Source organism: Eleginops maclovinus, chromosome 18 (genome assembly GCF_036324505.1).
Source record: "Eleginops maclovinus isolate JMC-PN-2008 ecotype Puerto Natales chromosome 18, JC_Emac_rtc_rv5, whole genome shotgun sequence".
In the NCBI taxonomy this organism is placed as follows: domain Eukaryota; kingdom Metazoa; phylum Chordata; class Actinopteri; order Perciformes; family Eleginopidae; genus Eleginops; species Eleginops maclovinus.
This window is the reverse complement of record NC_086366.1, coordinates 11,463,633-11,486,642: the sequence shown is the minus strand read 5'-3', so window position 1 is coordinate 11,486,642 and position 23,010 is coordinate 11,463,633. Positions and strand designations below refer to the sequence as shown.

Below are 23,010 nucleotides of genomic sequence, written 5' to 3'. Positions count from 1 at the left end.
AAGATTTCGAAAAATTTCCATATTTATTGCAGTGATGGAATTTCCGCTGTCAAAACTTTACATACTTTTTTCATTTTATACTTAAAACATTTATCATAATTAAAGTATACACAGTGTTCAGTACTACAGAGAACACACTGGATATCAAAATTGGTATCTGAATTTGGGCTAATGTAGGATTTCTGACACGTAAAAGTGGCTATTTATTTAAAAAATACTCCTGAATAAGTAGTACTACATAAAAACATAAAACAAATGACACATTCACATAGACAAAGTACACAGTTTCTGTTCAAATGAACAATGACAGAATGAATCAGATGTGTGCTACTAGGAATTTAAGAAACTTAGAAATGTAATGAACTCTCTATACAAACTATATAAATGTACATCTGAATGGATTATTTGTTATTAAACTTTTTTAGGGGGGAAACCTTTTTTCTGTCTTTGTTTCATGATGTATTTCTGACCCACTGTCACCTTTTTCTTTTCTTATCAATAACTATAAAATACAGTATATGTAAATGATCTTCTTATGATCAAGTGTGACCCAGAAATACAGTCTGAAATCAGCAGTATGTACAGACACTGCATGTGTTGGCTGCCCACACACTCACACACACACTCTGATGCAAATGGATGATTAAACTGGCAGAATTCAATGTTCCTGCAAAGAGGCAAAGGGAGAAATCTATTGGTCTGGCAGCTGAATACCTGAATGGAAATTTATGGAGAAGTGAGACAAGAGTGTTTAATGCCAGTGAATTGTCCATTGGTTCATCTGTTTCCGGTCCTGAAGTGGTACATGGAAAATGTCTAGAGCAGGAGGGAGTGGAAGATGGAGGGTGGCCTATGGCCCCCCACTGTAGGAATAATCTGCCTTGTTGTGCATCACCAGCTTGTTGTCCACAAAGTAAAAGCTGTCGGACTGCGTCTCGTAAGGGTGCAGTATCATCTCGCGCACTGTGAGAGAAGAGACACACACAACACTTAGGATTTTGCATCATTATATCATGTTAGATCGAATACACTTCTGTGTTAGTGTATTTGTCTCTTGTGGTCACACGTGCGTGTGGGCGTATTGTGTGTGACACTCACTGATTTCTTCGGACAGCGCTGGGAACTCGTAGATGTGCTCGCAAGTGTTCTTGCTGCTAGGCATGCAGAAGCCAAACTCGAAGTCAAAGCTCTTGAGCAGCTGATCGCGGAAGTAGTGTCTCTCAATCATGCGGAAGTTGTTGATGGGTGTGTCTCCCACTGTGAACTCAACTCTGCAAGAACACAGGAATGAAATGAATTTACCAACCTGGTAGCCAATAAAAAGGATGGTGGTTTAGTTTTGAAAAGATCTATGTTTTTTTATGTCATTTAATATACATTGGGCTTTTTTGTTAAGCCAACATTAGGAATCGGTTGGATTTAAAGACACAGAGTAGGAGTCTGGTGATGAACACCGCTCAGGAGCACTGACAAATATTTGACTCAGCCTGGCTGTTCTCTATCTTCAGATCATCGTCAGCCTGTCGTCCCACACTGATACCCACACACCTCCCACAGCCCGCATGTGTCTTCTGTCACTGCTGCTGGGTCGACCGGACATCATGCATCATTCAGATTTTTCTACACACACGTCCCTTTCTTTATCAACCAATTTAAATAAACACTGAATTTTAACTTAGGGTGAGAGTGAAGCACATAAGAAAGCTCAGAGGCAGCTGAGGTGTATTAGAAGCCAAACATATTATTGTTCCTAATTTGAAAAAGTTTGATGAGCAAGAAGAACAACAATTTCAATATGGATTCAAGATATGTTGTTAAAAAAAAGAAAGAAAATACTTACGTGGCTCCAACCTGCCGCAACTGCAGGAAGGCTGGGGTGAACTGGTATCGGACAAAACGGCCGGCGTTGGGGTCACAGTGCTTTCTGTCTCCTGCTAAAAAATGGGGTTTAAAGAAAAAAATATATAAGGAACTAAAGCTGACATTTAATTAAGTAAAAGCAAAACTACATGGTTCTTAAAATAACCCACGACAAGTAATAGTTCTGATTTCAAAATGTTACTTAAGCAAAAGTACAAATGTAAAAGTACTGGTCCTACACAATGGCCCATTTTAGAATAATAAAATGACAGCAGGTAATATATTATAATTTAAATGTACTTTTATTTTATCCAGGTTTTATACATGTAAGAGTATTTTAATGTGTGTGGTTAATTGATGTGGACCAAATATAAATATACTGGAAATACAAAATTAGATAGATTACTAGTACAGTACTGCATTATAGCATATCAGCATATCATGTGTTTTTACATGTACAAAGTAAGATACAAAGTCGTTCTGTCAGTGTTAAAACAAATTTAGTGAAATAAAAAGTATGATATTCCCCTCAAAAATGTAGTGGAATAGATGTATAAAGTATAATTACATGGAAATACTCAATATGTCCAAAAAGTACCTAAGCAAAACACTTGAGTTAAGCTACGTAGTAATGCTCCACCACTGCTACAAGGTCGTCTTAGTGTTATTGCATGATGACAAAACCTGTTTTATAGAACATTAAACATTAATGTACCTTTTCCTACCAAAAACGTTTTGCGCTGGTCAGTGAGTACATGGAAGAACGGATTGCTAGCTACATTGTTAAAATAAGTTTGAGGATCACTGATGCAGTTTCCGAGGTTCGGAGCTGACCTGGTATTGGAGGTTTAGTAATCTCAAACAGGACCGTCCCTGTTTCCATGTCACGGATCTTAAACCTTGTGAAGTCGATCATGTGGACGTTTTCTTCTGGAGAACACAGATAATCTGTAAAAGAGAAAAGACCTATCAGATTTTATTCTCTCACAAATCCTACAAACAATCACCTGTGAGTACAATACATCTTGAGCTTTAATCAGAAAATGTCTACTCTGTACTTCTCTGTCAATAAACAGTAATATAAAATAATATCTGTTAATAATAACATCTAAACGGTGTCATGGTCCTGGTTTTGTGTTAACAGTTTCCTGTTTTATTTTGAAATGTTTTCCCTCCTTGTGTCATGTTTAGTCTCACTTCCTGTCTTGAGTTTCCTTCCTGCGCCTGATTGTGTCATTGTGTTCACCTGTTATCCCTGTGTTTATCCTCCCCTCCCCAGCTGTGTCTTGTGATTACCCTTGTGTATTGAGTCTAGGTTCCCCTTTTGTTCCTTTTCCTTGTTGTCGTCGATGTTTCCTGCTGTTCCTGTCCCTGTCCGTGTAATTGCTCCGTATAACGAGTCCCCTGGTTAGTAGTTCGTTGTTTTTCCTTTGTGACCCGGTCTGGTCCCCTTTTTGTTATCAGCTTTAATTTAAATACAGTTCACTTTGTGTTTGAACCCCATACCTGCCTCCTCAGTTCGTTCTGCGCTTGGGTCCTTTCCCCCCCACACCGTGATAAACGGATCTCATTCATAAACCTGCGTAATGTTGAATAAACTCTCCTGACCCTTTTGGTATGCAATTAACTGTGACCTCACATTAAGGTCACAGACGCTATTTTCTTATGTATCGGATCTTAAACTGTGCCAACAAGAAAGCACCCTGTCAGGCAGGTTAGCGTTGTGGAACACTTTTAGTCATATACTCCAGAGAGTAATATTAACTGAACAAAGAGCCAGTCTTAATACTGCGTAAGAGAATCAGCTTGAGGAACTTTCAGAATATGAGGTAACTTTTGTTTTTTTTAAAATAAAATTCAATGTTTATTCTCAATATAAGATAGATACTAATAGTCATACTATTCCCTTGTATATTATTAATTAGACACTATGTAACAAACATTTGCATCAAAATATGTCACAACACACACGCCAAAAACCAGTGATGGATAATAACAAAATACATTCACATTACAACACCTGTACTCAAGTACAATTTTAAGGTACTTCATGGTACTTCTACTCCACTACATTTTAGAAGGCACTATTACAGTTTTTAACCTCACTTAATTTATATGACAACTTTTTAGATCCATATTATTAGCTAATACAAAATATATATCAATTATTAAATAAACATTGGCATATATTTATAGGTTAGGATATCCTGCAGCATTATAAAATAATTTAAATTAGCTCTACATGTATCGGCTGTGATAAACACACACACTTCTTATTTGCATTATTTCTTACTAGACAGTACGCTTTATACCATGTATGTTTGTTCCATGTTCACTTATTCACTTAGTCATTATTCAATTTTCTAACAGGTGTTTGTTTGCATCAACAGAGTAGTCAGGTCTATTGACTGACTGAGGACAAAAACCCAAGGTGTGTGTGTGTGTGTGTGTGGGGGGGGGGGGAATCACCCCCTCCTAAACAGGCAGGATTAGAGCTAAGAGGCTTGTTGTGTTTAACCCTCACATGGACCGACTGGTAGACACACACACACACACACACACACACACACACACACACACACACACACACACACACACACACACACACACACACACACACACACACACACACACACACACACACAATCTCATTGGGGTTACGATAAGGCCAGTAAGGGATCCATGTTTAATAAGGGTATTAATGAGAACTTCAGCAACACAGTTAAAAAGACTGTAGGTGGAAGTGGTGGAAATCAAAATGGGATAAACACACTCATGAAAGGTGTGTCAACACATACATAAACTCACACCATTGCATCCTCTACCGTGTCCGAGGGTTAGAGAGCAGATGGGCCACACAGGCTTTAGCCACCTGCTTGAAGATATTTATAGACGAGTACACCATACCTGACACCTTAAAATCTAAAAAGATCCTTCTTGTGAAACGGGACTATATACTGTCAGTTTATTGTTAAGTATAGTGGACTGCATGTTTTTAGCATGGAGGAGACTTGGATGATGACCTAGCTGAATATCAGAGACTTCATGTGACATAACTAATGAGCTTTTCTGAATAATTAAAGGAGAAATCTGAAAATGTCTGACTTTAAAACTGCATCAAACGTAATAGGTAAAATAAAGGTATTCTGATTCTGATTCTCAGATGACAGATCAGGCAGTGTCTTCTCAAGTTGTGACTGTGGCCGCTCCTCATTCTTTAATCCTTGTTGTCATTTCCCTTTTCCTAATTCCTTTTAGCTGAATGTCAGTTCTTCTGAGGTGATTGGAGGTTATTCAGCTCACCTGTTGTGCATGGCGTGGGGACTGAATAAAGAATTCAAATCAGCTTGGAGCGTTACCTGTCTTGTCCAATCACCGTGCGACAATAGCCTTTATTTATGGCTTATGAGAGGCGGGCCTTCTGCTTCTTCTGTTGACCTAATGCTAACCTCACTTGTTCAGGCTGAATATTTACTCTTTGGCCTCTTTTCTAATTCATTTTTTACATACTGTTTATTGATTTATTGTGTCCACACGTCTATCTTACTTTCCTCATAATGCAAACTGTATTTGTTCACGGACAGTATAAGTAAAACAAAAAAAAAGAAACATGCCTTATCTTATGCCTTAAATCAGAAAGAATTTGCTTTATATATGAATAAGGCTTGTTTGTTTAATTAATTTTCTGATTGAGGCATTTTGAGCATTCAGAAACCTAGCAGGAGTTAATTTAAAAAAGACCTTCCTACTGCCTGCATCAAGTTGGATTTTAGTAGTGTTTGCGCCAGTATATGCTTGCCTTACAATGACATAGTTAAAGAGAAATTGTGTCCTTATTATAATCAATGAGAGATTTTTCATTGTGGCAGCACTGTTTTTGTGGTTGGGATCTTGTTCTCGGGCTCAATCAGCTGAAATAAAGGGAATCCGTACCACTGCATTACTTTTCACAGTAAGGGTTAGATCTAGACAAATTGCCATTGACTTATTAGATCATTCAAATGCATTTGACATATGGCAAACCATGTTAGCATGTTTAAGCAACATCACATGGTGAGTGTGCTGTATTTAGTGTGCAATATTTCACAGTGCTTCAACATATGTTTCATGTGATGTTAATTAAAGAATATACATTATTCAACATGAAGCCCATTTGTAGCCCTTATAGCCGTGTCTAAATGTCATATTCCCTCCTCTTCTTTGTACATCATCATTTATCACATAACATCATGATCATCAGAGCTCTCCTCATGTGGTTCATTCTGGTCACTGTTATAAATCAAGTCTGTAAAATTCAGTGACATTTTTATGAGTTCAACATCAGAGCATTAGAGAAACATCTTTCTCTCTTTGGGGGACAAATGAATAACGAGTGGAGGAAGAAGTACTCAATGTTACACCTAAGTAAAAGTAATAATACTGCAGTGTAGAAATGCAGTCAAGTGACCATCCTGCATTCACTTTTGTTACTTAAGTATAGAAACTAAAGTATTAGCAGCAAAACATACTTAAGAAACACATCTAAAAGTCCTTATTATCCAAAGTGGTCATGCTCAGAATAATATTATATTACTGGTATAAAATTAGTCAGCTGCTGAAAGGATGAGATAACAGGAATACATTTAATAAATACTGCCAGCCATGTATACAGCATGTATAAGTATGTCTTTGAGTTACATTATTATTATTATTATTATTTTTTGTTGTATTCTATAAACTAGTGACAGGATTTGTCTGTGTTGGAATTCAACAGACACTGGAATGGGTGCTATACATGCAGAGATAAAGATTTAGGAAACATTTGGAGTGGTCTCTTAATTTTCTACGGAGCTGTATATACATTTCCATAATAGTACATCATAGTGTATTAGTTGATTAATGCAGTCACTGATGCTGTCAGATACATGTAGTAAGGTAAAAAGTACAAGATCTGCCTCTGAAATGCAGTGGAGTATAAAGTAGCATAAAAGGAAAATACTCAAGAAAAGTTTATGTTCCTCAAAAGTGTAATTGTGTACAGTACTTGGGACATTTATTTAGTGACAATCATCCACATAGTATAACCTCTTAAAAATAACGTAATTCATCATCCCTGGTTATAAAATGAACAACCTCATGTTGTGTTATTTATAAAACTAATCAGAAATAACTGATAATGCTTTTCATCAAGCATTGTGTGGATATAATGTATATGTAATCTATTTATGTATGTATGTATGTGTACTGTATATAAATGTGTATGTTTGTTTATACTTTCAGCAGCTGCATCTCTCACATTGCTGAATGCACTGGGCTCATTTATGATTTCATGTTAACACGCTGTGGATGAGAGTGGAGTGTTTCCATGGAGAACATCAAAGGACTGGTCAAGATGTTTCCATGTGAAGACCCTGTGAAGCTGCTCCGGCTCAAAGTCTTATTTCCTCTCAAACTGCAGTTAGAGGGTTAGAGCGCTGCTGTTTGATGCAGTGCCCGCTAGTGCTGGTTCATTTAATGTGAGGCGCTTATCTGCTCTGAGAATATTACTATAAGCCTGCTGTTAGTCTGGGATTGTGTTTCTTCCAAAGAAACAGCAAGGAACCACTTCCACACACTATTTATGGCACTGATCGCTGTAGAGAGTAAGTTTGAGATTTTAACTATCTTGACTACAAAAACAGATTTAAACATCTTTTAATTGTTTGATTAAAATTAAATTAAACTTTTTACTTTGTTTTACTTGATATATTTAATACGACAGCACTACAAATACCACTGTGTTGTGCGGTTTTCCAATATCAAAGTACATATTGTAATGTTATAATTAACATTCAATTAAAAAGACACATATATTACATTACATTTAGCCGAGGATTTTATCCAAAGCGACTTACAATAAGTGCAATGAATAAAGATGCAAACTGAGAACGAAGTGACACATTGTAAGTGCTGGTGCATTAGGTTTTTGTGTGTGTGTGTGTGTGTGTGTGTGTGTGTGTGTGTGTGTGTGTGTGTGTGTGTGTGTGTGTGTGTGTGTGTGTGTGTGTGTGTGTGTGTGTGTGTGTTGAGGTCGATGGCAGTTTAATATGCAGACTTTCTGCTCTCCTGATATCAATCAATAGTTATTAGCATGAGTATCCCTATTTTGTGTATTTGATGTTAAGGACTGCGACAGAATCACTTTATGTGACAACAATTTGTGAAAAAATGTGTCTGTTTTTGCTGAATGGACAAAGAAAAGCACGATAAACACAGTACTATTTATGTCCTATCTTGGTTGAAAACCTTTAAAGGCAGTTTACCCCAACCTGTAGTCTTTCAATCAAAAACATTGATGGAGATATTTGGTAAAAGGTCTGCTGCAAATGATGGAGCTTTCCTCTGATCGCTGAGACAATTAAATCATTGGAGTCCTGTAAAGATGCTAAAGGTTTCTAAAAGGTAAAATAACTATCATCCACTGAAATGTCTGTTATTTGAAAATCTGTTGGCAGAGTACTCTGAATGCAGCTCGTGCAACAGCCACTGAGCAGCTCATTCTGTGGGCAGATGACCGTTGTAGATGCATTTTGTGAATCAGAAAATGGCTTTGTGCCAAACCTGCTGAAAAAGACCAATGGAGCATTTCATCTGATCGCTCAGCCAATGACATCATTTTCCACTCAGTCCACTGCAAGTATTCAAACATATCCATGTCCCCCCCACCACACAGTCTTATTAAACCCAGAAACCATTACCGCACCACTTTGATTTCATAATCTCTAATGACTGACTATACTGTCGAAGAGGTTTGTGATAAAAATGTTCAAATGTTTAGTGACAACAAAACACAGTGTGAGTGGTGAGTAGAGAAAACCACAAAATACACAAACTGAACAATGAGGGTCATTTTCAGTTTTTGAGAGACAGAGAGGGGTATAGAGTTAACAGAGATGGAGGGTAGAGCATGTTTTAGATCTGAAATGATAATTATCTCGACCCTTAATAAATCTACCCTCTTCTACAGGCTCACACACAGTATTTATAATGAACCAGGGCTGCGTTTCATAGCAATAACACATGTCAAGGCTTGCATTTGGGAATAGTTACGCTATTCAGCTAGAAAAACCAAGCGATCCGCGTTTAAGACAAGGTCCTTGTTGAGAATAATTCATTGATAAAATACATATCGCACAGCTGTTTTCAGAGCTTCTTACTAAACAAATAAAGAGAAATGGGTGTAAAACAAAAACCCAAATCACAAAATGTGATTTATCTAACCATGTTGATACTCAAAGTACATTTCAAACACAAAATAAAGTATTTTCAGTAGAAATGTCATAAGACAGACCGTACTATAGAAACTTTTCAATATAAAAATATCTCCAGTGTTACCCGATAGCCAGAGAAACTTCCCTCTTACACCAAAGCAACACATGATTGCATGCTAGAAAACATTCAATGTAGAAAGTACTTCAGAAGCATCACAGCATAAGATCTGCAAATATGAAGAATTGACATTTACGAGTTATTTACCCTCACGAAGAATAAGCTGAAATGATTGATCCCATTAATGTCTATCCTGTCAGTATAGGGATACATATGCAACAGTCTGTTAGCTTAGGCTTAAATAGTCTGGCATATAAAATTCTGTAAATCTATAATTAACTGTTTTTACTCTATGATTGTTGTAAGCATTACACAACAAATATAACAAATACCTGAGACATGAGAGTACTTATTTTGTCATCTCTCTGCAAGTGAGTGTGTTTCCCAGAATAACTATTCCTGTAAAAAGTGGCTCTTGCAAGTAGTCCTAAAGCTGTATAAATAGGAAACCAATTAGGCATTCTTTGTTTTTCTCACAGGAAAATATGTTGTTGGACGGAAATAACCCCGACATAACTCTGCATCTTTTCAATAATGTCCAATTAAATTACTAAAATAATGACTTAACCCTGTCAAACATCAGTCAGTCAGTCAGTCAGTCAGTCAGTCAGTCAGTCAGTCAGTCAGTCAGTCAGTCAGTCAGTCAGTCAGTCAGTCAGTCAGTCAGTCATGTTACTGCTATTTAAATGAGCATGTCTTGTAACCTATGATATGAATGTTCATACCTCCATCCTTTCTTTCTATTTTTCCCATCTGTTTTGTTTTACCAACACGCACACCCACACACACACACACATGCTCCACTTCACTTCCTTCAACACCGTCACCTAGCAACGCTCCTTCTGATAGTGAGCCAGCTCGATTAGCTCGTCTCTTTCCTTCCCCTCATCCACCTGGCTGCTCCGCAACAACAAGGTGCAGCAGCAAATCAAAGCACAGCATCTCAGGTTAGGCATCAGTGGCATGCAAATGAAATGTGTCACGTCTGATAGAGGTAATATACCTGAGGCCACCTCCCATAGACTCCCGGTGCCTGGTTTTACAAGCACAGGAAGAATCAGGATGTGCAGATCTGAGGCAGAATATTAAGAGAGTGTGTGTGCCAGGAGAGGCTTCAATTACAATCTGATATGATTTATACAGTATCAATGTGATTTCTCATTAAGTGTCAGTACAGGTGATCTGCCACAATTACATATTGGTCTTTTAATTCATTGTATGGAATTTCCTTTTCACACATGTAACACACAACTAGAGATTGTCCGTTTCAGAAGCAATCTCACTTACTGTAAATGCTTTGTTTGGTATAGGCAAGAGGTGCCTTGGTAAAGCATCAAGGAGGAATGACATGACATTACATATGAGATATGAGATTACACAAACAAGCCAAAGTCCTTTGCTGTTACTTATATTTGTGTAACGGTTTCAGTGTTAACGATACTTATAGAAGTCTCCAAATCTTGTTGCACACACATTACTCACCATAAATGCCCTGGGGAACAAGCATCTCTGTTCAGAGATAACACAGCCTCGGTGCAGGGCAGGGTAAATAACACTATATCATTTTAGGGTTCCAGTCCATGTGTGAAAGGGACCTCTGTGATTTACATGTATCTAATATCATGTTTTTAACCTTACAAACAGTCAATCTAATCTTAGCGAACAGACACATTCACTTAGACTCTCAGGCCAACAGAAAGTTCTTGTTCAACATTAGAATGTTCACGCCACTGAAAATATTCATGCGGCAGCAGCCCCTCTAAAGAGAGTAAAATTAGCACTGAGTTTTGAGTCATACTGTGTTCCTGTGTTCGGATACACAGAGTCTGACACCAAAGTGGCATTCATAAAGAGCAAACAAGCTGCCATTTATAGCTTCTTAATCCCAAGGATTAGCACAGAGTTACAGACTCTCAGCCACAGGGATTGACTTCACATGCCTTATTCTTTCCACTTGATCCTGTGGCCTCTGATCAATGCAGAGACTGCGATTTGAATTAATCCCGGAACACGAGCAATAACAATTCAAACATGTTGACTTGTCTCCACGTTAAAGTAAGCCATAGCCAAAGGCAGCTGGTGACATTAGCTCTAAACCTTAACGTTCACATCATGATGTATGGTGCACCTGTGCATGGCAGGCTGTTTCATGTCTCAGGGTTTACACCACCTTTAGGCAAACTGGCAAACAGTGAGGTTCGTGGAGAGGTTGCCTTATGAGCAGCTGAATGCAGATGAGATTCATTTCTCTTATCTCTATCCGGCCTACATCACTGAGTGGAAAACTAAATTCCTCTGTTTAATGAGGACAAATACTATGATTTATGAAGGTCAGACAGACCTTGACCTTTGACCACCATATTCCGATCAGTTCATCACTGAGTCAGAGCCAAAGTTTGTGCCAAATTAGAACTAAACTCATAAGAATGGGGTAACCACAAGATCATTTGATAACATGAATTGCAAACTAAAAAGATTTGGACTTAAATACAAATAAAAACTATCAAGAACCAATGGGTTTTGTAATCCGGCTAAGGAACGCATGTAAAATCATATTTATCAAATGTTTACTTTTATTTAAAAGACATATATAGATTTGTGTTGTTCCTTCTTCAAGGTTTTATTGGTCATATGCACAGCATATACAACGTATATGTTGGCAATGAAAATCTTATGTCCCATGCTCCTCCAACAACTCAACATACATGGTGCAAATAAGATAAATAAAATAACAGACAGGAGCATTGGTTGACATTTGTTTTGCTTTGAGTGATTCACCCCATCATGATCGCTCTATTGTTGTTTGCTTAGTTTCTTGTCATTTATTCTGTGTTTCCTGTTTTATTTTGAAACTCATCTCCTCTTTTCTTTGCATATTCTTTACTTCCTGCCTCATTGTGCTTTCCCCTCCAGCTTTGATTACTGTCCCTACCTTGATTAGTTTTACCTGTTCCTCATTAGTCCTGCAGGCACCTGGCCTCCTGCTCACCTGTTCTGACTTTCCCAATCAGTCATTTACTACAGTTACCCGCCATGTTGTTTTGCCAGTTGGTGTTCTTCTTCTTTTTGCAGACCTAAAGATCTTGACTGCATGAATTATGGATTGGCCTACAATGTAGTGGACCCTTTTTAGTAAGTAAAAATGTTTCATTCTGCATGCGTTGTGTTTTTTCAAGTCTTGAATCCATTGACTGTGCTCTCCCTGATAAAATCACTAAATCGTAGGTGTGTGAAGAACAAAAGGTGTTTTATTGAATTAATGTTAAGTGGTGCTCAGAAGACTTTGTGGTGGTATCAATAGTTTCAAGAGGTTAGAAAATGAAAACATTTAAATTGTTATTAACAAAAGAGGATCTTGGAATACTGGTTGTATTCTCAGAATTCTTTAATCTCAGAACTAAACCTTTTCCTTAGTTATTCAATAGATAATCAAATGTATTGACTTAAATACATATGAGTTAAAATGCGGACAGTGGCGCAACAAAACTAATACAAAAGGATAAATGATCTGCAACAACAACCACAATCATAACATTAGAAAACAGGGAAAAATAAATAAAAAAGATGAGCGATAATCAGAAATGACTCGGCTGCTGTACCATCAATTCCTATAACTAGCTATTTTACTTCAGCTCAATAACTTTAGTTGATTAACTGGTGTTTAACAAGTGTTCATGCCTTACAAAGTTGGTGTTGTATGATACGTCGGATTTCCAATAAATGCAGAATTTGCTTATTGCGAGCCTTCAGTGCAGTCAATACGTGCAATCTCAAAAATGCCTGAAGATGGTCAAGTAAGGTTGTATTTTGAAAAAAACAACACTGTTGACTCTTGAATCTGTTCTGCACACAATAGATACAGCAAATAGGCCGATGACATCAGCATGAGGCTCAACTTCAATTCATAAACACTCATTCATACTGCTCTCTCAGTCAACAGGGATTTAAATGTAAAAGTTTATGCAACAGTCTTTCTTTGTCCCATGTGTGTGTAGGTAAAATTAAAAACAACTCAGTCAATTGGAGATGTGAGAGTTTCATTTCAGGTGACTGCAGAGCAGCAGAGATAGCTTTACAACTGAATGGTTTGAGACTTGAACAAATTAGCTGCACCTTAAAACACTGGAAATACAATGCATGAATAAGTTCTGTAAGTATAAACGATAGACATTGAATTAAATATCTTTGAGAAGTCATTTTAATAAATAAGAATTCAGTATATTGACATTGTTTTATAATATGAAAAAGTTGAATCCATGCAAGCTGCATGCTTTATTTACCGTAATAGATGTATAGATAAAGTTATAAAAATGGGTCCCAGCTGTACAGAAGAAATGGAGAACAACGTGTTTTCATTCTGGTAAGGGTCATACCTGTTTATTCTGTTTTAGATAACTTGGATATGTTGTCCTATTCAAAGATGGTGAATCTTAACCAATGTAATCATATAAAAGTAGATGAGACACAATAAAGGAGTGTTTGGTCAAGGATTAGACATGCTAATACTGTTTTTGGTATACATGTCTGGCTAAGCTTATCTTAGTCTTGTCTATAATGCATTATAAACATCATTTTAATGTATTAGATGCTCTTTGTAGCACTTTATTGTCCATTGTAAGGAATCATAAGTATTCACTATGCTTTACAACCATTATTTAAAGCATGTAATAATGATATTTGACTTATAACTTGCTCATTCACTTAATTTATAAAAATATAACCAGGATTATGAAGCATTACCAACCAATTATTGTATATCACAACTATTGGGATTATAATACACATGATCGGTGCACAGAAAATGTTAGTGAATGACAATTTTGAAGTATAATGATACTCTTATGAGTAATTAAAAAAATCGGATAACTTGGAGGTAATACGGCCAAATGTCTGTTTGAGTGCTTATACGTATAATCTTTCAGTGATATAAGTAGATAATAACACATTTTTGGTATGTTTATCATAAGTTATAGATATTTGGCATCAGTTCTGAGGTCTTTAGTTTGATTCACATTCAGAAATGTGAGAGCTAAAAGCTTCAGGTACAAATATAAGCACTAGCCAGTAAACAATGAGTTTTCGGTGTTGACCAATAAGTCTATCAAACTCTATGGGAAAATACAATCTTGCATAATACACCTTAACATGATAACAATTCTAATGTTGAATTAAATGTTCCTGTTCTGTAAACAAGCGGCTGATTCAAAGACTAGGAGAAAGCAAGAATTAAACGCAGTTTTTGGGATCGCGTTGATTACTGATGTGGATGAAACGAGCCAACTCTCTCCATGTCAAATCATTATGAAAGAGTAACCTTGTGACAGCTGTGCATGCAAGATTAAGAACCGGCTGCACCAATCAATTTTAATTAAAGCCGTATCCATTGTGTTGGCAGACATCACAGAGGGGAAATCCCGCCCGACGCAGATAAAGCACTGCTCTCTGTCCCAGACTTATTAAGGCCATATAATTGATTAGCCATTTGTGTAAAAGGAGTAAATCATTTGGGTGAGGCAAAATAAAACACAATTCTTTGATTAAAAAAAATGCCCACAGTACACTAGATCTTTTGTTTATTTTTATTTCTAATTTGATTTTGACTCACTTTTATGGAAAATAAATTGTAATGGGATCTAGCAAGACACCCAAAAACTTTAACAATTGTCAAACTTTGACGCAGGAAGTGGCAGCATTCAAACTTCTCTCTCCAGCTTTTTTCCACCTCCCATACAACATTATTATTCACTATTTGTGTGACGGATCAACACCATGAATGCAATATATTAAGACATCAGGCATTGCACCCAAAATGCATGTGGTCGGTCTGAACAGATTTAAACACAAATACCATGACAGCTCAACCATTTCATCTGAAGCTTTTTTCCCCTGCATTAAAGGATAGGTTTGCAATTATTAAAGTCTTTCTAAAAACAAGCCTGTTTTAATTATTCCTCCTCTTCATACGGTCATAGACAATTCCAAAAACGAATCCTTCTTTAAATCTCCATGTACTGTGAGTTAAGGGGGCAACTTCACTGATCAGGGCTCCTAATGTTGTTAAATTCTGTATATATTTACCGGATGTTACAATCCTGCCTGAGTATTCCGGTTTCCAGTCTTGATAAACCTTTAAACATATTAATCTGTTATTCAAACGGAACTTCCTGGATCGGATTTCACTGTCTGAATGGTTAGGTTTTTTTTAAAACCAGTCCCCCCAAACACAGACCCCTGTCTTTTTACTGTATGGCTGTTATCGAATGGTTAACACATAACAATTAGGTGTCATTTTGTAACCGAAGTATTTCTATTTTTGTATGCCTGCCTTCATATCAACGTAAATCATCCCTCATGTACGCAGTAAACTGATAATGTGCCATTTTTCATATCACTGCAGCGCTTCTCTGCCGCCTGGATTATATTTCTTCTCTCCGCCTGTGTGACAATGAAGCGCTGTGCCTCGCTTATCAGCTCCGAACCAGCGTGACAGACTGGAGCTGGGCTGCCCCAAAATGGTGGCATTTACCTCCCAAAAGCACAACTGAAAAAGGCATTTTGTCTGCAGGGTGAGGCATGCTTTGATTCCCTCTTTCTCAACGGCACTTTTTTTTTCTCTTGCAGCAGAAAATGATTGAATTGTGCAGCACACAATGCTTCTCTCTGTGGTATGGTCTGACGGTTTAAAATGATTGGGCCTTGGGGAGACATTTCTGTACTCTCATCACTAAACAGGAAACAATGAAGCATCAGTTAATTTGTATAAACCAAGCATTGGTTGTGGTTCAACAACCAACACGTATAATATATTTATATTAGAATGTGCAGCTGTGTTGAATGGGAACAGGAAAAAACTAAATGTGTAATCGAAAATTCACAATGTAAACAAATTCACTTACGCTCCAGCTCCTGGTTCATTAATTACCTGGGGTACATCACGTCATTGCTGCGTTACAACACTCCTAACATAATCCAGATTACTTGGATGTCAGTCGGGAGTGGAGATTACTGCACCACCATGAGTGATTTACGTATAATTGCACTGACCGAGACCTAGTGCTGCTTTTCCACTGAGGGTCCACCAAATGAAAACATATAAGAGGGTCTGAGAGTTGTTGTTGACATTTAGAGGGTTTTCAGGGGGAGTGGTTTAGACTTGTCAGTCCATTAAAAGTCAGATTTTTGTTTTTATGATCTAATGCAGGAATCTAAGTTGTTCTTTACATTTGTGTCGTTGTCCCCACAGCATCATTTTGTCCTATAAAGATGTTTCAGACATTTTCATAATTAATGCATGAATTATTGATTTGTGGTCAAAAATATTTTTTGGAAGGTCACACTGACTTTAACCTTTGACCCCTGAATTTCAATAAGTGAACCCTGATTCTAAGTGGATCTGTTACAAAGCCCCAAAAAAGAGCTATAAGACCTTTGAGTTTGTTTGGTTTATTTGTCAAACTAATATTAGTAAGAACTTACGTGCTCATCATAACACTTATGGACTCCATGAGTCTACATGTTGTTCTCAAACCGTAGGCCTAAGGAATCTGTAGTCTTTGTTGAGCAACCTCTGAAAAATTGCCCTTAAACCTGTGCTTCTTTTACATTTCAACTTTAGTCTTACTGCCAGTCTCACCCAAAACCGCAAAACCTTAGTAAACAACATAAATATAATAAATAAATTAACCAGTAATGCTGTATCATAAAATACAAGTTTAAAGTTTGTGAAACTTCTCTCCTATCACCTCACTCTGCTTATACAGGTGCTTGAAACCAGGCCTACTCGTATCCGTAAGCAGCATAGCATGTCCTGTTGCCATGACATAATCTGGAACATTTCCATGGTATGTTAAACAACGGGCTGATATGTTCTTTAGTCCTACTTATTTAAGCCTACTACTGTCAATATGATAGCTATATGTACAATGAATGGATCACATCCATGGCCACCTGTTACCTCAGAGCCACAGGTGTCTTAAGGTGAGGATATAGTGAGCACCAGATTATTATTATTTTTTTACAGCAGGATTAAAGAAGCAAACCAGGAAGTACATACAGTCCCCTTCTCTCTCGTGCAATGCCTTTACAGTCAGACAGGTGCAAAGGCATACAATCACACAAACGGTGTATTTTTAGTAACAAAAGTAAAATCAAAATGCTGCTTGCTCTTATCTAAGATCCAATTATAAACGATAACACATAAATCAAACACTAACTGTCCTTGGGTAGGAAATAAAACCTGAGCAGTTCAAGGGGCTACATCTTATTTAAGGCTGAAAGACACACTGAGCTCCTTTCAGACTGTCGCTGTCCATGGTATCTATGTAGTTTTTCGACAAAGCCAGTAAAGAGTGAATGAACAGAGAGCATAATGTAACATTACATAGCCTAAGGAAAAACACAATGAACAAGGAAGCAGCAGCAGATGGGTTGCACTAATCTCCTCTAAATGTGCGGCTTTAACTACTCTTTTCATCGTGCCAATTACACTTGCAGGTTACTTACTCTTGGTGATCTTCTGTAGCCCAAGCACATCGTCGGGCGTTATTACGGTATTTCTGCGCAATTCTTCTTCAGTTCTCACCGGGATCCCCATGTCTGAGTTGCAGCCTTGCTGCACTTTCATGTCCAGCAGAAGAGGGCTGATAGGTGCTCGACCTGAGAGTAGCTGAGGCTTTCTGGTGCTCTCGGCGTCGTCGCCGCAGGAGCAGATTTACTTGCGTCGCAGCCTTTGGATAATTCACGTACAGCAAACTGTGCCACTACAAGAATAACTCATTCTCCGTGCCTCCTCCCCTTCTCGATCCGGTAAAAGATAAAAATCAGCCCTTAGCTCCCTCCCCTCCCGCACTTAAGGCTCATCGGTTCTCACACAAGCTATTTAATCCAAATCCTGTGGCTTTAAACCGAGCAGTAGTGCGTAGCTGACAGTCGGCGCGCCTCGTCATCTGCCCGTACAGCAGTGCGTGCATGGCTGCTCTACTCAGAAAGAGTAACTGATTACTCTGTACTCCTTTCTCACCTCTAGAGATGAGCTCCACATCCGGGGAAGCAAAGACTCAGAGGTGTCATAAATAACATCTTGGAGATATATTTTATTGAGGTGAGCTGTTACTACTGTGTGAAAAGAGGGGGTTGCTAAACCAGCATGTGTGCCTGTGAAAAACACTTTCTGCTCTCCATTAGAAATATAATTTAAGGGTTCTCAATGTGGTTTAAATTCCCCAAAGCAACCTATGTTTCCTAAATTATACTTATTTAGAGTCAGATCTTTAGCTGCTGTACTCCAGCTTGTCTACATGTTTTAGTGATATGCTACCTACCACCACTGGAAACTATGAGTGGTGAGACTGAACCCAAATATTTAGTTAATAGGCACTTCAAACTCTTTGTAGCTGAGAGATTGAAGAGTTAGTTGATAATTATACTAACACACACACACACACACACACACACACACACACACACACACACACACACACACACACACACACACACACACACACACACACACACACACACTGCTTTAATAATAACATATTTTAAAAAACAAGGAAACAAAGTCTTTCAGCTATGTAATATCTTTATTTCATTGTTTCTTCATTGGAAAGTTGCTTTCCAGATGCCAGCATCCCTGAGAAAGTGTCAAATGTGAATCTTCTGGATAGCCCCATCCATGAGCTGGAACAGGCCAGCCAAAAGATATTCACATCTGCAAAACACAACCCTGAAAAGCCACCTTTCTCTTGGTAAATCACAGGCTGGCCAGTGCCCTCTTCAGCGAAGTGAGCATTTTGCTTTGTGATGAGGAGCTAGTGCCTCAGTATGCTCGGTGAACATACTGCAGCTGTCCATGGTAGTACTTTGTGAGGAGTTATGTGATCTTTTATCCCTTTACTCTCTTTAATCTGTGGATCCCAGGAGAGGAAAAACGCTTCGGCGAACAGGCTTATTGGCATCATGTCAGCTAGAAACACATAGGCGAGCAAATAAAAATAAAATAAAAGGGTTATAATAGCATTTTAACAAACTAATAAAAGCTATTAACTAATCCCCATTATGCCCTTTCATTATCTTGAGGTCTGTAGACAGAGAGCATTGCTACCATTTTTACCGGTGTTACAGACTCTGGAAGTCAGTCAGAATCATTCACGATGCCACATACTTCCAAATCCTACCAGTAAAAACATAACAATATTCAAAAGCCATTAGCTTTTGTGGCTAGGTGGCTGTTGAAGAATTTCCAAGGGGATGGTTTGCAGCATAGCAAGCCGACCCCTCTGCTATCCCTCCTGTTAGCCCACAGTCTGCTGGACTCCTGTTTATGCGTTCATCTCGAAGAAGCAACCCCTGCGGTGCGTCTGCATGTCCCTCACCCTGCGGATGGACTGGATCTGGGGCTGTTGGGCTCCCCACTCGTTCCAGTGCTTCATAGGTCCCATCTCAAACACATACTGGTATCCACGGTAGCCGGGGTACTGGTAACCCACCCAGCTGTGAGGGGAGGAAGAAAAAAACACTTAGGAAACAAAAAGCTCTGTTCACTTCAATTCAGATACAATTTATTACAAAATAGTTAAGTTAGGTTATTGCCAAACCTAATATGCGTTCAAACTTTTACTTAAACTGTAAATTCTTTGCACACTTTACAATGTATACATCCTAAGTTTACAATTTCTTAAATAGTAGAAGTTTGGTATTTTTTTGTGCATTCTAACTTATTCTTTATTTGTTTATGTTGTGTACTCAAACTCAATAAATATAAATCTTTCTGTTTGTAATGTGAATATATTGATTATGTGATTATTTTTGTTTTATAGCTCAAATGCATTAATTTTTACATGCTGTTGTACTAAAACTGTGTAAGAATAAAGTATATCTCATCTCATCCAAACATTTGCTACAAAGCTTGTAGCTTCTTATGGCAACAGTCAAGATACTTTGCAGCTGATATTGCTCATTGATTTCTCTCCCCACATAGGTTTCTAAGGACCAGAAAGATGGATTAATATCCATGATGAATATATCAATATTTTATTTTTCAATAAACACCTCAAATAATTATATTTCTGGCAGTACAGTAAGATGTGATATTCGTTGTTTGTGTTTGCTTTATTTTGGTTGGCCAAAGGCTGTTTTAGTTCAAAATGTTACTCTAGTAGAAAGAAATGACTTACGTTCCACCGGAGACCTGAATGCTAGCAACGCGGTCCTGGAAGCCGTAAGACCACAGGCTGGGAATATCCTCATCGCACACCTCCATCTTACGACCCTCGAAGTTCGGGCACTCATACAGGCAGATCTTGTGGTCCTGGGGATCCTGTAAGACACACGCATCACTTTTAAATCACTAACTGTTGACCACTTTTCTTACAGATGCTGGTGTAGCTCTTAGGCCTTGCTTTTAGCCAATAAAGAGATTTTTAAAACATAAATTCATTCCAAAAAGTTACGTACAAATTGATATGATTACATTTACTGTATTGTTGGTTTGAAAAGGAAGGACAGAAACACTGAATACTTGTAGGGTTTTACTCTAAACATTGTCAAAGTGATAGTGGAAAGCAAAAATACTTGCAGTGGATTGAACCTATAAATGAACTGTATCCATAGAAAATATTTGTCCTTGTATCATTAGACAATGTATAAGAGATGCAAAAGAAGCTAGATGAAAGTAACAGGCTGATTCTGACTCACCATTCTGACGGGCCTGATGGACATGAAGCAGTCACACCTGTAGCTGTTGGACCAGGTGTTCCAGCGGGGGTACTCTCCCTTCTCCAGCATGAACATCTCACCGGTCATGTTCTGCTGCTCATAACCCACCCAACTGCATGGATAGATAGATCGATATAGATAGATAGATACAAATGTTACTTTGGGAAAGGATTAACAGGGCTGTAACATTTATTTTGATGGCAGGTGTGGTGACTTACGGTCCATTCTCCACCCTGATGGAGCCGATCCTCTCGAAACCCTTCTCCAGCAGGTTGCGGTTCTCTGCAAACAGATCCATCCTACGACCTTGGAAGTTCTCAAATTCATAGAGGTAAATCTGAAAGGCAAATAAAAACTCTATGTATTTATTTCTGGAGTTAAAATGCAGTGCTTCATTTTAGGCTTAACTTTTAAGTCAATTATAAACAAACAATAGAGGTACCTTGTGATTGTGCAGACCCATGGCAGAGTGGCTGCCAATGCTACCCTGAGCACCTGAGTGAGACATGATCAGATCTAAAGAGAGAAACACAAAGTCAGTAAGTCATTTTCACATATCGCTGTGGGGCTATGAAGAGGGAAATTATTGTTTCTGGACTTCTAGAATCACTTAGGATGCCCAAGCCATTATTCATTCATCCACCATTTTTGCCTGAGGGATTAAAATAAGAACATTTTGTTTCTTGAACAGCCAATTTCAACAGTATCTATTCTGTTAACGTTCACATAACTTTAAAGTCACATAAAAAAAAAAAAGATTTCTAAATTGACCGTTATTGTTTAAAAGCTTTACTGTTGAATGGCCATTATTTTATGCCCTCAAGAACTGTCTGAATGTGCTTTCTGGTGAAGGTTTTAAGGTATCACCAGGCTGAAAGCAGCGTTTGACTGCCCTCTGTGGTTGAAAGACTGTTTAACCCCTAACCCTAATCAGAATTACTGAAGGGTACAACTGAATAAGCACCTGTAGCCCAACACAACTAGGATGTCATTGTGCACTGACAAATTCCAGAGTAACTGTACCACACCAAGTTAAAAACAATGGGGTGTTAAGTTGCTCTTCATGGGTGAAACATTTTTAATAATCATAATAGTCCGAAATGTTTATTTTTCCACTATAATATACTTAAACAGAAACCCTTAGAGCATTTCATATCATTTAAATATAACAAGCAAAATGGAGAAAAAGAAAGCAGATTGGCAGCGGTTGGAAAACCATATTGTTTTTAAATATAACTGAACTCGTGATTCACTTGCTCAAATCCATCCCAAAATCGTATTTGTTATAAGCATATATTTATACGTTTCTTCCCTTTAAAACGGAGTTTCCTCTGTATATGGATTATGCCTGAGACACAAAAACGAATCTGTTCAAACCTGCCATAATCTATTTTTTATTTAAAAAAAAGGAAAGCAGCCCCTTGTTTTTCTCATCAATCTTCCCTTAGGATGATCAACTGAACATCAAAGCAACACTGAAAAAATAAAATCATACCCTGTTGCCTTTTATGTCAATATTCCATCTACTCAAAGTGTGGGGTGCGCAGTCAGGAAACCCAAGTATCCCCCTTCACTCTCCAACAAAATACCACCAGTTATTTAAAAGTTAGAAAACGTTAGAGTGAAAACTTACAGTTACAATTGCAGGTTCAACGGACCGACCTTGGAGGAAATTGATGGACCTAGGCGATGATGGTAGGGATATATATATACATTCACAACCAGGACGAGTCTACAGAAGGCCGATTCTGACTGCTCATTGGCTGAGAGCTCTTTGGAGTACACTGCCTGGGGTCAAAGGTCACGCTGCTAGAAGCGCTGACTGGGCTGCCTGTTTTGTTTTCCAGCACCATTGTGAGGGACCGAGGACAGTCACTGCCATCAGCAGTTTGACACACACACACACACACACACACACACACACACTAAAATGGAGCAACTGTCACAAATCACAATTTCCCCTAGTATACTTAAAGGTCTGATACTGATACACAAACATCTTTTCTAATATTTTCTCTTTCAGTTTCTATATCATCTCTTTGTCTTTCAAACCCATATTCTCTCTCTTTCTCTTGATCCGTGTTACAG

At 38.0% G+C, this 23,010-nt stretch overlaps 2 protein-coding genes and 1 long non-coding RNA gene across 6 annotated transcripts; 1 reads left to right on the top strand and 2 right to left on the bottom strand.

The window, feature by feature from the left end:
- Positions 1–11: 11 nt before the first annotated feature.
- unc119a (unc-119 homolog a (C. elegans)) lies at positions 12–18,119 on the bottom strand. Of its 2 annotated transcripts, none has more exons than XM_063907533.1 (5): positions 17,710–18,119; positions 2,695–2,808; positions 1,841–1,931; positions 1,099–1,271; positions 12–963 (listed from the first exon to the last, which is right to left on the bottom strand). In XM_063907533.1, exons 1-5 carry the CDS (start codon positions 17,828–17,830, stop codon positions 851–853), a joined length of 612 nt encoding a protein of 203 aa, XP_063763603.1. In that variant the 5' UTR covers positions 17,831–18,119; the 3' UTR covers positions 12–850. The 2 variants fall into 2 exon arrangements, with proteins under 2 accessions (XP_063763603.1, XP_063763602.1); XM_063907532.1 differs by having other exon boundaries at positions 1,841–1,934; positions 17,710–18,111.
- On the top strand, positions 12,213–20,280 carry LOC134880561 (uncharacterized). 3 transcript variants are annotated; one of them, XR_010167934.1, is made up of 3 exons: positions 12,213–12,339; positions 15,605–15,773; positions 20,186–20,280. It is a non-coding gene; the product is annotated as an uncharacterized LOC134880561 (long non-coding RNA). The 3 variants fall into 3 exon arrangements; XR_010167935.1 differs by lacking the exon at positions 20,186–20,280 and adding an exon at positions 18,233–18,292; XR_010167936.1 differs by lacking the exon at positions 20,186–20,280 and adding an exon at positions 16,968–17,020.
- crybb1l3 (crystallin, beta B1, like 3) lies at positions 18,770–22,660 on the bottom strand. Its single transcript, XM_063907531.1, has 6 exons — positions 22,556–22,660; positions 21,365–21,438; positions 21,141–21,259; positions 20,902–21,034; positions 20,382–20,524; positions 18,770–19,698 (listed from the first exon to the last, which is right to left on the bottom strand). Exons 2-6 carry the CDS (start codon positions 21,428–21,430, stop codon positions 19,527–19,529), a joined length of 633 nt encoding a protein of 210 aa, XP_063763601.1. The 5' UTR covers positions 21,431–21,438; positions 22,556–22,660; the 3' UTR covers positions 18,770–19,526.
- Positions 22,661–23,010: the final 350 nt, after the last annotated feature.

What these genes read in the sequence shown, in the direction of transcription:
- unc119a (XM_063907532.1), bottom strand. Translation starts at nt 17,830, where the DNA reads ATGAAAGTGCAGCAAGGCTGCAACTCAGACATGGGGATCCCGGTGAGA. An exon ending in TTGCGGCAGGTTGGAGCCAC is followed by an intron (nt 1,272 to 1,840) that starts GTAAGTATTTTC and finishes GTGTTCTTGCAG; the next exon opens with AGTTGAGTTCACAGTGGGAG. An exon ending in AGCGCTGTCCGAAGAAATCA is followed by an intron (nt 964 to 1,098) that starts GTGAGTGTCACA and finishes CTTCTCTCACAG; the next exon opens with TGCGCGAGATGATACTGCAC.
- crybb1l3 (XM_063907531.1), bottom strand. Translation starts at nt 21,430, where the DNA reads ATGTCTCACTCAGGTGCTCAGGGTAGCATTGGCAGCCACTCTGCCATG. An exon ending in TGGGTCTGCACAATCACAAG is followed by an intron (nt 21,260 to 21,364) that starts GTACCTCTATTG and finishes TTTGCCTTTCAG; the next exon opens with ATTTACCTCTATGAATTTGA. An exon ending in ATCAGGGTGGAGAATGGACC is followed by an intron (nt 21,035 to 21,140) that starts GTAAGTCACCAC and finishes CTATCCATGCAG; the next exon opens with TTGGGTGGGTTATGAGCAGC.